Raw genomic sequence first — 15,040 nt, forward strand, 5'->3', positions numbered from 1 at the left:
CTGTCATAAACATGGCAGGTGTTATGCCATGTTTATGACAGTGTCATGCCAGTTTTATGCACACCCCTTCAAATAAAGTGTTACCAAATCCTGTGACCAGCTTCTATATCTTGTTTCAAAAATATTGTTGCTTTTGTTCTTTCAATATTTAAAGTTCACATTTTTCACATAGTTCTCACGTAAATTCCTAAAATGGTTTTGTCTAAGCAATTTTTTAAAACTTCCCTTAGTTTCATAATAACGTCTTCTATGTGGGTGTGGGTTAGGTTGTACACAGAGTTTGGCTTGGTTTCAAAAGTGCTCATGAAATTATATATAGTTAGGTTCTAAAATACAAAACCTGTTTGCAGCTAAAATGGCAGAATTGATAAATATATCTGCATTCTTACGTGTATAGACGTGTCTGTTATTTTCTTTGCAAGTTTATGCATGAAAGCAGAATTTTAGCACATAGTGTGAGATGCAGGTGGACTTGAAAGGTCAGATAATGTGTGTGAAAACAGAGCAAGAAGGTTTCAAACAGGTATCAGTTAATATGTGTTTCTATGTATTGAGTTTTTTCTGTTACAGATGGTCTGAGTTTTTCCCCTTTGCTGTTTTCTTTGCTATCCATGTGTGTGTGTGCCAGTGTGTGTAAAGACAGGATGTGGTCAGCTGTGAAGCATATAAAGGATATGTACAACTTAATTTTAGAGCTCTGCTTCTCTGACTTTCAGAGTCAGAGCCATCAAATGTTTCTGACTTTGAATAAAGCACTTTAAAGACAAAGCTCAAACTTTCTAATTTCTTAACAGTTTTCATTACCATTTATTAAAGAATTTCCATAAATTTTGGCATCCTTAAGTGGGCTGGTGAGCTAGGAGATACGTGGAGTGGGACGCGGATGGTTTGGCTAGCCTAGAGAAGCAGATACGCTCTAGTCCACCAAATTTATTTTACAAAAAGGCCCATCAAACCTCCCTTCAGGAACAGATTGGCTGAGGACTGTTCCCATATTTTAAGAAAAATGGGGAGGGGACCACTGATGATGCCAGTTTCCCCAGTGCTCCACTGCCATACGTGCCCTCTTCTACCATCAGTGGTTCTTCATCTCTGTAACTGTATATTTCCTAACAGGTGGACTTGCAGGCCCCTCAGCTGATGGATCTGAAACTTTATTCCTGCACCACCCATGAGGTCGCTAACCAGTAACTGGCCCACCGGTGCTTGCACTACCTGCTGCTCCAGGTTTCCAGGCTGAAGCTTCAGGACAGTCCCAGCCTCAGCAAGTAATTAAGCCAGAATTAAAGAGAACCACAAGATGAGCCTGTGTCATCCAAAACCAGAAGACATACACCTAGAAAAATGGCTCCAAGGCTACTTGATGCTGAAAATAAGATCTAGGCCTGTCCAAAGTGCAGGTCACTGCTCCCATGCTTAAAGTTTCAGGACCAACTGGCCCAGTGATGGTGTGCAAACCTTGGACAAATGCCAAGGTTTGCACAAATGCCAGGTCTTCATGCCATGGCTGAAGACCTGGCATGAAGCTGGAGGACTTAGAAAGACATGTTCTCCACAGACATGATGTAGTGACTGACCGCAAGAAGAGAAGAAACACAAATTTATATGATGCAGCCCCGACCATGTTTTCTGGCCGTCAAGATCACACCCAACTGTGTGGATGAGGCCTTGGTGGACGGGGGGAATGTGATAGAGGACAGGGTCGATCCTGGCCCTGATCATTTGCGTGTCCCCACTGTGGAAAACTTGGACATTGGAGAAACAATTGCCCAATGCACGTCAGCGGACAACCAAGGTGGACTTATTGGAGGTTTGGAGCCTGGGCTGAACCGCCTCACCACTTTTGGAAGACACTGCCAAGGAGATTGAGGTTCCACATACACACTGCTACATCCAAAGAATGTTAAAGTGGTACCAGCTTCAAATGATCCAAATACCTTACTCAGAGAGGCCATTACACAATTTTGACAGGAACATACCTCCATGCTGTTAGGTAAATTGTATTATTATCAACTATTTGTTATACTTTTTTAATGTTCTTACCTTATGTACTCTTATTTGTTTAGTCATATCTTTAAGAAATGTCCCTGTATTGTTAATCTCTGATTTCCTTTCTCAGAGGGCCTCTCTGAAGAAGAGCAGTGACAGCAGCTCTTCACAGAACGTCCTGCTTTTGACCTCTTAGATAGCTGTAAAACCGTCGGCGTGAAGATGTACAACTTGCTCTGTTTGACCCTGGGTCAGGAACTGGAGAATCTAGGTTAAGAGATTGTGTTGTTAGTTAGTGACTATCATTGGCGCTGTAACTGTGTGATGAAGTGTCTTTCTCCCTCCCTTTAGAGTTACAGCGCCCTCTGTGATTAGGGTCCTAAAGACAGTAAAAAGAGGGGGGCAGGTAAAWGTGCTTTCAGAGCAGCAGGAGGTTTGTACCTGAAAGCACATCTCTGTCTGTTCTCCTCGCCAGTATTGAGAATCTAACTCTCTCTTGTCTTTCCTGTGTTATTTAATCTGTGTTAATAGGTGTCAAGTCTGACAATGCACCATTTCCCCACTTTAAAAAAAATGTCTGTTTTAATTATGTCTGTTAAAGAAAATTATGTTGATTGCTAGGGGAAAACACCAAAACCTAGTGGGAGGTGTACATATTCTGTCTCAGCGTCTGGTAACATGGACAAAGAAAATGTTTCTGTTCCACTTGGTTGCAACTTCATTTTTAGTGTTTAATTAATTATGATTAATCCTCCTTCTGGGCAGAGATTTGATGTGCAGATTAAATATTCATCTTGTTTTAACTGCAGAAGGGGTGTGTGTCATCACTCCCGGAGACTTCACAGATTCTGAAATGTATTATACAGCTGAGCATTGGGCTCCATCTGAGACACTGTATGCTTATCAATGGAAATGGTTAAAAATGTTGTTCAGCCCAGAACTGACCTTATGTCACCTGATGACCTTCACTTTACATTTTATGTTTTCAGTGATCCAGATCCTGACTATGACCAGACTTAGTACAAAGTTAAGACTGAAACATTACAATTTCCTGATTTGTTCTGGGATTCGTTTCAGTAAATATCACTGCTGAACAAAACAAATGTTATGTTCAAAATTTTGTTCTGCATATTTTCTTGGCAAAACCACCAGATAGGTTATGGAGGATTTGTGCTCATTTCTCAGGTGTTGTCTCCATGTTGCAGACTGGCAACCAACCCCACTTTCTTATGTGTTCTATTCAAATTCTATTAATCTGTTTAAACATTCATGCACCTCTACTTTGATGTGCATGCACTGTGCAGCTGGCTCCACCGTCACAGCTCTTCCTGTCTGCTGCGTCTGCAGCAGTGGTGGAGAAAGTACTCAAAAAATGTACTTAAGTAAAAGTACAAATACACARACAAAAATGTACTTAAGTAAAAGTCAAAGTACCACATTAACATTTTACTTAAGTAAAAGTAAAAAAGTACTGGTTTTTAAAAATACTTAAGTATTAAAAGTAAAAGTACTTGCTAATGCATTACCTAATCACTAATATCATTAAGTGWACCGATCATATGATCATATGCCACAGATAAAGCATCCTCTTCTGACGCGCTGAGATCCAAAATGTTTGTAACTTTATTAAAAATAATTTTAAAATTCATTGAAACGTGTTCAAAGTAATGACTCAATAAAAGAATAATCTCAATCATTTTTGTTTCAACGAGGTCTTGCGCAATTCTGTGCATTTCGGTTCCACTAAAAAAAAAAAAGGCGACTCAAAGACCGACTGACGAGCAGAGCACGAGTTCAAATGAGCTAAATTGGTTAACCAACCAGCGCTATGTTCAGGGGAACGCTCATCAATAATTGCAGAATAAAATGATCTCTGCTCGGCTTGCATGCAGTTGCCATGGCAACGGGTGAACTTAAACAACAAAAAGAGAAAGAAAAAAGAAAGAGATAGAGAGAGAAAGAGTAATAAGGTACAAGTGGTTTTGCGGGTTGTTCTAGCAAAGGTAATCAAAAATAAGAACATTTTTGCAGTATCTGGGAAATATGTGGATAAAAGTATGTGGACAGYATAAGGCCTTTAATGATTAACTTCCTGTTTGTCAATAAATCATCTTTCATACAACTTATATGGTTTGACTTCCTTACAACACYTTTGTTTCTTTGTCAAAACTATAAACCCATTTTTTAGGAAGAATTCTACTCTGCCAGTGAAACAGTGGTCTTCAGAAACACAATCGAACAGTAATGTAGTTCACATGGATCATTTTAAAAAGGATCATGGTATTTTATGCCACCATGATATTAAAAAAATAATAGTAGTTGACTGAATACCAAAATGAATCAGTGGTATTGTAATGCAGGATGATAGAGAAGACCCAAACAGACAGGTAAGAAAACAATCATGGACCAAACACTTTGGTTTCTGATTGTCGTGAGTGCTGACTGAACAGATAAGACTCTAGGATCGACTAAGCCTGGCTGTTAGCCTGGTCTGGAGCAGGCTAGCTGTACAGGATAAATTGCCATCGTAACTACTGCTTTTGTAAAAGCAAATGGAGTTTTAATTCAGACAGGATATTTGGAAAATCCCAGATTTATCCACTATCCTGGTTTTGTGAAACAGCCCTCTAGCCGTTAGGAGGACGCAGCTRGAACCAAAACATTGCTGAGTCAGGTGGTTTATYGTCAGCCTGCTTTACTGAGGCCTGTCCCTGGGTTTTGGAACATCTAACAGTGATACATGTACCACTGTTTAAGAGGTGGAAGGTTTAGACCTTCCACAAACAACTAGAAATGAAATCTTACTTATCAAGTATTTCACAAACTATAGTTTGCTGTTGCTATTGGTCTACTTTACAGTTTTAACCAACAGAGCAGAGGTGCACACAATATCGAAGATATCTGTTACAAACAGCTTGGATTTGAAATTTGGAAGGGGAGGGATGAGACACTGTTTAGGCCTGTGACTAAATGTAAGTTAATCTCAACTCTTACTGCCATTAGAATATATTGCAGTAATACTGCAAGTACACATTGTCCTAACAGCATGCTGCCTTTCTTCATGGAGAGAAAGAATTTTTTCCAAAAATATTTCCAATCCTTAGAAAGCAACTAATCTAACTCAGCCATCAGTGATTAATTCACAAGTATTCATTTCCATTTAATTTTTGAACTTACCCTGCCCAGTTCCTTGTCTTCCAGAGCCAAGACAGCAGTGCTTTCTGTAAAGAGCTTTACTTTAACCAAAGGCAAGGGATGAGTTGTAGAGAAGTCTCCCTGAGTACCCCATCTACAAAACACCAAATTAGAAACTATGAAACAATATGATGAAATATAGTCATCAAAACAACATCAGTATTCAGACCCATTTTAATTTTTCTCTGTTTCATTGCAGCCATTTGCTAAAATTAAAAAAAAGTTATTTCTCATTAATGTACACTCAGCATCATATCTTAACAGACAATCTTGCATATTTTAAATCATGTAGTACAACAAAAAATAGACCCTTGTACTGAGTTTAGACACATAGAAGGCTTTTGACTGTCAGATGGTTCTTTCTTTAAAACATGATGTCCAAGTTTGTGTTCCACCAAACCATAGTTGATGTAATTGCAGCATTGTACAACAAACTATTAGCTAGGATAAAATTAACCAACACCTATCAGATCCCTGTTCTCTGGAAAACAGATCTTTGTTTCACTGCTCCTTTTTGCTCTTTTCATAGAGCCGTTAAGTCAGTAGACAAGACAGAGGCCAGACATAACAGGAGTTCAGACGGCATCTGGGGAACAAAAGCTGTCACTGTTTGCAGATAATTTACTGTTAGCAGTAGTGTGCCGATCTATTGGCAACTGATCATAATCAGCAAATTTTTGTGAAAAAGTATATGATCATGATCCCTGATCATTGTCTTTTGTTGCTGATCACAAAGACCAGTCACCTGGTCTGAAGGCTGCAAAGTATCTGATACTTTGCAGCCTTTAGAAGTCAGTGTGCAGCATATCTCCTCCTTTCCTTCTCACTGTACAGCAAATTCTAAGTCAGGTCATGTGGAACTTCAACGCTCTGAGTGAATGGGTAAGTTTGCGTCGGGGGTGAAGGACCAAAATGCATCAACAAAACAAATTTAATGACATTTAAAAAACAAGTTCTTAATGGAGTATGGCCAGTTATCGAAGCTCACTGCAGAAAAAAAAAGACGTTTGGCGCAGCCAGACAGCAGGTAAAACAGAGCACAACTACCAACACTCACCCAGATGAGCATGACGATCAGAAAGCTAATAAAAAGAAAAATTATTTAAAAGTCATCAGGGTGTAATAAGTCTGGGTTCTCCCCTCACTGTTGGACCGGTATGAGAAAGTAATATTTCACAGACGTAGCCCAGTTCGAGCTCCACCTGACAGAGGACTCTCAAATCAAACGTTAAAGTTAAAAATCAAAAATAAGATMAAGTTTTTCCCCCAGAAAACTTGCTAAGCCCAGTGGTCTGGCGCTGAGGCAGTCCACCAGCAGCCCAACTCATTTTTGTATTAAAAGATATATATAGTTGATGCATTTAAACAAGGTATTTAGTAAGGTTTATAAACCCATCTTTTAGGAAGAATTCTACTCTGCCTATTCAAAAAAAAAAATTAAGCGATTTTTTTTTTTAATTACTATTTTTCTAACAACAAACAAGCAACGCTTAGCCTGGCGGAGGGGGGGGAGTTCAGGGAAAGCCTGGCAGGTTGCCAGTCTTATCTTACACTAGGGTAACTGATCAGAATCAGTTGCCCTAGTACGTATGCTTTAAAACTTTCACTGTCCTAACATGATAGACAATCTGTAAAAAAAGAAAAAAAGAGCTCCTCTGGCTCCTCCCTGTGTTTTGCAGAATTAATCAGTCAGGACAAAATAATTAGCTCTGCTCTGAGGCCATTTTGATTTAGTAACTTAGGACTGTTTATTTTAAATCAACCTKAATTTAYGATAAATGAATGTTTCCTTACAATCCACAGAACAAAATTAAAAGCTTGTCCAAATGGAATTGGAAAGTAGAATCCTTAACATTTTTAGAGGTCACATTGTCAAAGGATTTATCCAGGATTATTTGATGTCAACTAATCTCAAAGTTGAAATTTGATATACAGAGATTAAATTTGATCCCTTTTTCAAATGTATATCCTCCTGACTACCAGGAAAAAAATATTGTCCAATCACCTTTTTTTTTTTAAATTCCACAATCTTTGTAAGGTAATTGGCATACTGAAAACATTTTTTTGGGGAAAAACGTTTTTATTTTTGAAATATGATGTGTCCACTACAGTGATATCAGAACCCCATACATTTGAAATTGAACCTTGATGGCAACCAGTTTTTTCCCAAAGAAAATATCCAAACATCAACTTAAGAGTGAATTTCACATTTACAAAACTGACCACTGTTGCCTACCAAGAAGGTTCTGGGTTCGATTCCCGGCCCCGGTCTTTCTGCATGGAGTCTCCATGTTCTCCAGTTTCCTCCCACAGTCCAAAAACATGACTGTCAGGTTAATTGGCCTCTCCAAATTCTCCCTAGGTGTGTGTGTGCATGGTTGTTTGTCTCTGTGTTGCCCTGCGACAGACTGGCAACCTGTCCAGGGTGACCCCCGCCTCTCGCCCGCTACGTTACTGGAGGTAGGCACCAGCACCCCTCCCGACCCCACTGAGGGACAATGGTGTACAGAAAATGGATGGATGGATGGATGGATGGATGGATGGATGGATGGATGGATGGATGGATGGATGGATGGATGGATGGATGGATGGATGGATGGATGGATACAGAAAAATAATTACAAATGTCCACTACAGAGGACAATTTTTCAACTTTTAAATACTACGATAAAATACAGTCAAAATAATTCATAGAATGTTTTAATATGCTGCTAAGAGACTTATTTAGAATATGCCAACAAAATTTTAAATCAAAATTTGCGCAATAAAAAGTTTTATGCACTTACTTTGTCTCTCCCCATAAAATGTGCTTCTACTGATGAACGTCAGTTTTATGAATGAGAAAAAGGAAGGTAACAAAGCCCCACCCCTTCACATGTGGCATCATTGAAAAGCCCTAAATGTCCTCTGTAGATACCAAAAGGAATTAATTCAGTAGAATGCAGGGAGTGGGAGATATTCAAGTTTAGAAATGTCCTCTACAGAGGACAAAAATGAACTACTGGTAGTCACGAGGATATTCCAGAATAGAGTTGGTCAGGATGAACATTCTTCCACACTTGCTATATCTATTTTAATGTCTACCTATTTAGGTTCCAGAATGGCGTTTCTCAGAATGGGACAGATTAATAGTGCAAGCAGTATAGTTAAAGAAGGAGAAAGATAGACAGGGTCTTCCCAACTTGCAGAACTATTACCTTTAAGCTTAGTTTACAGTGCTTTTATATAGGAGGCACAACAGTGTAAGAAATACCTTTAATATCAGTTTTAATGGACAACAATTTACAAGAGGGGCTGATGATGCCACGACTCAATATCAGGGGTGCCTGATATTTAAGATTATCAGGCACCCCTGATAATCTTAAATATCTTCAGGCCGGGCTGGCCAGGTCAGGCCTGATGCCAATCTTGGGTTTTTGCATAAGTCATTTCAATTTGATATATCAATTAACTGATGGGCACAGTGATATTTCAGCATTAAAATGAGGTTTCAGAAAATGTGCAATATTCATTATAACAAAATTTGATAGGTGCAAAAAACTCCTGCATTTATGGATTTTTTTTTTTGTTTTTATGTACTTGTCACTTATTTATTAGAACACAAAATTGGTTTGGTAAGCTCATCAAGATTTGAACTTCATAGACATGCAGGGTTTCCCCCAGTGTATTATAAGCCTGGCGGCCCGCCATGCTTTACTAGCCCCGCCGCCAGGCTAAGCGTTGCTCGTTTACGTTTCTAGGAAAATAATAATACAAATTTTTTAAAAATCGCTTTTTTTTTTAAAGCCGGGCTGCAAGGGTCTCTGTTGCTCTTAGCATCTCACTAGCAGAACAGATTTATTCCTAAAGGAAAGGTTTATAATGGATAGCTTTATAGTTTATGCATTTAAAGCAGACACCGCGCAACTAATCACATGGCTGCCTCGCGCTGCCGCTGCTTTACCTCAGCGCAGATCGCGCGCCTCCTTTCACTCAAACTGGACACAGGCTGACCTGTATGGATATTTACATCAACTTACTGTGAGGAATTATGATCCTTTGGAGAACTCTAGGTAAGAGTTTAAAACCCGCCGCGTTAGCTCTGGTTGCGCAGCTCAATGTGAACCGCAGGAATAACTTGTAGCGAATTCAGAGGTTGCGTTGTGTAGCGGTGAGAATAATTTATCTTTGTGAACGAACAATTATATGGGGTGTTTACATCTCACCACGCTGCCCAGCTTGTGGCTCTGTGTCCGTCTTCCCTGTAAAGTTTATGGTCCCGTTTGGCCGGAGCGTTAGTGGATAACGAGCAGCGCTAACCTCATCATGCAGGTTCAGCCCGGTGAGGAGTTTTCACGCTCTCCTCGGAGTCACACATCACGCTGATTTCATATTATTTTATTATTATTTTTAGTATTATTTTTCCGGTTACACGATGCATTAAAACCATATCAAATGTTTGTTTGTTGTCTACTTTGTTGGCTTGTTGTCTAGAATTAATGCGCGGAGATCTGAGAAATTCGTCCCATAAACTTGACCAACCAAAACAGTTTCTGTGACAACTAAAAACTCAACAGACATGAAATGGAACAGCTACTAAAGCCACATTAGCAGCATTGAATTAAATCTCCCGTTTGTTGCTCATCTCTGCGCAGTGCAGCAGATTACCTCATCATGAAGGGCCGGTCATAGGCTGTTTGAGGCCTTGAGCAGACTTTGATTTAGGGGCCCTTCTTGCTGCTAAAATCATCAAGACCTCTAACAACTTTTGTGTTAGATTTAGTGAAATATGGGAGAAAGTAGTTTAATTGGCCAGCCTAAAAAGCAATAATCGCAGTTTACTAATTTGTATTTGTAAATTCAAGGATTAAACTCACAGCATCAGATTGTTGCTGTGGTAACAAAACAATCTAACTATGAATATTGTTCTTTGAGTTTTACAAAGTAAACTTGCCAGCTCCTTAAAATCTTACATTTAAATGTTAAACAATTTAAAATCTTTTAATTTATGTATGCATAAACAATTGAATCAAATTTAACAGCATTGATAATCTCAATAAACAAGTGTTACATTTATGTATCTGTGGTCTGTTTTAAAATATTAGTGTTTATGGGACCCCTGAATCCCCTGGGGTCCTGATAGAGCCGCTGACTTACTTTGGATTAAACAGAAGTGCAAATTTGTTTTTGGACTAGTTGTGGATTTAAATAGCATTTCACTGGAGATATTTTCCCATAACATAATWACACAGTAATACTTTTACATTTCCTGTCAACTTAACATCTCTTAATACAAAAACGCGGTGGACCACCGGTGGACCTCCTCAACGCCCCGACCACTGAGCTTAGCAGGTTTTCTGGGGGAAACCCTGGACATGTGTATTCAATCATGAGAAAAAGTATTTAAGATGGCCAGTTGTTATTCCCCTCTTCGCATCTCCTCTGAAGACTGGCAATATGGGGACCTCAAAACATAAATCAACATTATGATTTAGGGAAGGATACAAAAATCATTGCTGCCAGTTTCCACTGTGAAGAATGCAGTAAGGAAATCAAAGACCTCAGGTACAGTTCTAGTTAAGCTCAAATGTCTGCATGGAGTTTRCATGTTCTCCCTGTTCATGCGTGGGTTCTCTCCAGGTATTCCGGCGTCCTCCCACAGTCCAAAACCATGACTGTCGGTTTAATTGGTCTCTCTAAATTCTCCTTAGGTGTGAGTAAGTGTGTGTGCATGGTTGTTTGTCCTGTGTGTCCATGATGACAGAGCCTCACCTGCCTCCCCTGACCGCACGTCATTGGTGGCTACTATCCAGTAGCTCACCACTGTCAGTGTGTGAGTGTGAGTGTGTGTGTGAATGCATAACTGACTGAAGGTAGTATGAAGTGCCTTGGACTTGATAAAATCAATTACCATGTAAAAATCCTGGCCTGCTGATTTGAATTTTGGAAGACACAAACATAAAAAATGTGCAAAGTTTAAAACAGTTAATCACACAGATGCAGACATGATGTGAGAGCGGAGGGAATATTTACACAAGGCAGTCAGAAGAATTATGTCCTTGACTGCTTGCACAAAGGCTTTTACCGCCCGTTTAGAGCTATTGAGTAAAAACCTTTGAGGCGAACTTACTGTGGTCTTGAAGCTTCTGCTTGGTCAGTCTGAAGTTTTTCTCCACCCTCCACCTCCATGGTGCAGTAAACAATTCGGTTTGGAGCGACTGACTTCAGCCCCTGGACCTCATCAATAACAACCTGAAACAGACATGGGAGGATCCATACTAAAATAGTATTCCTGGGATTAATGGTCAGACAACATTTACTTAGACATGTTAGGGTTATGGTGATAAACATTAAACCTTTGCACAGGTTTTCACATTATAACCAAAAACATAATTTGATTTCATTGGGGGGGGTTTGTCATCAAACAAAAACAATTTTAATAAAAAATAATTTAAAAAGAACCATTGCAGTTTCAGCTGCAGGTGTATGGAGAAATTTTTCTGTCATAATCTAAGAGCACATATTTTCAGTCTGAAAGCAGAATTTTGTATCTTTTCTTCTCAAAACTTTTAATACTTTTGCTTAGATATTTATTTTGAAAGCAGGACTTCATATCTTTCTTCTCAAAACTTGCAATATCTGTACTCAAAACTTCTCCTCGCGCTCAGACTTGGCGTGTTTTCACACCTGATAGTCTGGAAGACTCGGTTCGATTGGGGACCAAAATTGTAACATTTGTTACATTTTCAGATTGTAAAACATATTATGCATTCACACTGCACTGTGTCAAACGACCCAAACTATCTGAAAAACCAGCTAGCAATGCTGCTGCAGGAGCCATTACTACATGGTAAGTCATGTCCACAAAACCAGACTGTTCCAATGAGCAATGAGCAAGGATCTGCCACAAAAATGATCGTAGCACTGTTATTTCTTACCCAGTTTCTATAAATATAGCTTAAATTAAAGCTGAAGAAATTGCTGATGTTTTGGTATATAAAATATGTATTCTCCCTTGATATTAATCTATAAACAGTTTGGTTCCCGACGAAATGCACGAGAAGACTAAGCAAATTTCTTTTATATTGGTGAATAATTTATTACATATTTGCCACTGTTAAAATTAGTTTGTCAAAATGTAACAAACCATGATATATACTTTATATATGAGACAAATGAAATATTTCATCCTATTTGATGATTGTTATGAATATGTTCAAACAAACGAGGCAATTCAGTCTGTCATTTATTAATGGTTTAAAAATTACAGCAAAGGGAAAATAAGCTGATAAACAGGTATAAAACAACTTTAATCCATTTATATTCTGCTTTTTCCTCGCTTTGTGTCTCAGGCATGCAGACCCGTTGCCATGACAACCAACACAACATCTCCGTTAACCAAAAGAGCACAGAGTAATATATTGACCAGAATGTCCTGCACTGTCGCAATCTTCCTGCTTTTGGAATATTATGTTGCACTAGAGACGRTCTCTAGTGCAACCGTTTCAGAGTTCGCTTCAGACGGACAGAGACCTAGGTCTTTGGTGGATCAGAGTTTGATTTTTTTTTTTATCCGTTTTGGAGTTCAAATTTTTTGAATTCTAATTCTGAGCTGGTGTGAAAGTACCATTTAATCCAGACTCTAATTCTGTATTAAAGGGTGCGTTTACACTGCAGCCTGAAGTGACCCAATTCTGATTTTTTTGTCGTAATGCGACCTGTATCCGATCTTTTCATGGCAGTGTGAACAGCACAGGTCAGATTCTTTTTCAAATGTGACCCATATCCGATACGTATCCGATTCAAATGCGACCATAACGTTCAGGCCGCATTCATCCGAACTGAATGTCACTGATTCTCAACAAATCTCACTATTCTGCTCCTGATACGCGCAAGTGGGAAGAAAAACAACAACTATGACGGACTATATGATGATTAAGTTGTTAATATGTTGCTCCGGCCGGATAACCTGTCCCCCGTTTGTCCCCAAACAGGGGACAAGTTCGGACTCGGAATTACATTGGTAACCAGAAACTCTGTCTCCTCTTACACATTTGAGCTTAGCTCAAATATGTAAGCTAAGCACCACCGTTAGCCTCCATGTTTACTTCCCCAAACATTGAGCACTTCTTCTTTTATGGCAGTTGGCAAAACACTTAGAACGCTGACGCTATTGCGCCCTCTACTGCGCATGCGGGACACTTTCAGGTCGTTTGGCCGTTTCCACTGCGGAACACATACAGGTTGCATTTACTGGCAGTGTGAATGGCCCTGGCAAAAAAATCGGAATTGCCAAAAAAATCGGAATTGAGTCACTTCAGGCTGCAGTGTGAACGCACCCAAAGACTCCAGAATTAGAGTCTTTCATCAGACTCTAATTTGTTAGTCTATAAAGTCTGATTCATTTGAAAAGCGTGAATGCAAATTTGAATTCCAAAATGAACTAAAAAAGTGAACTCTGATCCGCCTAAAAACCTAGGTCTCACTCCGGTTGAAGTGAACTCTTGCTCTGTTGAAAACATCTGAATTCCAGCTAACTAACCGTTCCAAAAGCAGGAAGTGAATTACAGCGCAGGGCATTCTGTGTCAATACAACCATAAATGGCTTCCCTAATGGAGCCATTTTTTACACTGGAAGTAGGCAGAAACAATGACGTCAGCTTTCTGCTTCGGACACTAAACATCCACTGCAGTGTGCTACTGGTCGCTAACAACTACTGATCTTAGGCAGGACTTTGTTCGCCCAACCAAAGACAACATAGTCACTGTCAGAAAGGTCATTTTTGGAACATGGAATGAACTCACAGGTAGGCGGCAGCGTGGCGTTTATCTTTTATTAGTCCCAAACAGGGGACAGGTTCGGACTCGGAATTACATTGGTAACCAGAAACTCGGCAAACCCAGACACTGTGACACCATGACAGCTCTGATGTCGAAGACAACTTGGACACTAACCCAGACAAAAATCCTGCGTCCCACTAAGGTGCGCTCAAACTTAAGTAACAGAGAGAACAGGTGAAGGAAATAACTAATCAGCAGCTACGGGAGACACATGAGGATAAAATTAACAGGGAACACCGGAAACTACATGGAGCAAAATAAACCCTGACATCAGAAAGAAACACATAGTGAAACACAGAGAAACCTCACTGACTGACTGACTGACTGACCAGACAGACCGATCGATCTAAATCAGGGGTGGGGAACTTCAAGCTTTGAGGGCCGGTGTCCTGCAACCTTTAGATRTGTTCCTCCTTCAACACACCTGAGTCAAATAATGAGGTCATCAACAGGACTCTGGAGAACTTAGTGTTTCAGCTGTTTGATTGAAGCGTGTTGAACCTCGGAGACATCCAAGAGTTGGAGGACACCAGCCTTCAAGGACATGGATTGCTCACCCTTGATCTAGATCAGTGTTTCTCAATCTTTTTTGGGCCAGCACCCCCCCAGCCTTTATCCAGGTCCCTCACAGCCCCCCACCAAAGAATTTGTAGGCTACTTTGTACTSACTATTATTTTATTAATATTACTATCAYTATTGTAGATGTTTTGATTTTTATGCTTGTTTCTGTATTTATGATGAAAAATAATTTCGCAGAGAATAAAAAAGTCATGGGAATAGAAATTATTTTCACAGGCGTCTATGAATAATGCAATGAATATTCAAGTTAAATTGGTAGGTCTAACAGCAGCCAATCAGAGTGGAAAAAATATTCTTATTTTGTGCCATTTTCTAGTTGTTAAATATTCCACAAAATGACCAGATAAAAGATGTTCAACATGCCAGTTTAAACTTTGAACTATTTGCAAAACGACTGAGCTGCAGCATTAAAACATGGATAGAACTGTAACTACATTAATCATAGCTCTCAAAATT

At 39.4% G+C, this 15,040-nt stretch overlaps 1 protein-coding gene across 6 annotated transcripts in view; it reads right to left on the bottom strand.

The window, feature by feature from the left end:
- Positions 1-15,040, bottom strand: part of cadps2 (Ca++-dependent secretion activator 2) — a 282,773-nt gene that overhangs the window by 221,723 nt on the left and 46,010 nt on the right. For all 6 annotated transcript variants that reach the window (XM_017305475.1, XM_008410955.2, XM_008410954.2 and 3 more), the window contains exons 6-7: positions 11,294-11,415; positions 5,167-5,278 (exon numbers count right to left, since the gene is read on the bottom strand). In XM_017305475.1, coding sequence (XP_017160964.1) covers positions 5,167-5,278; positions 11,294-11,415 — 234 coding nt within the window. The remainder of the gene's footprint in view (positions 1-5,166; positions 5,279-11,293; positions 11,416-15,040) is intronic.

Source organism: Poecilia reticulata, linkage group LG6 (assembly GCF_000633615.1).
Source record: "Poecilia reticulata strain Guanapo linkage group LG6, Guppy_female_1.0+MT, whole genome shotgun sequence".
NCBI lineage: Eukaryota > Metazoa > Chordata > Actinopteri > Cyprinodontiformes > Poeciliidae > Poecilia > Poecilia reticulata.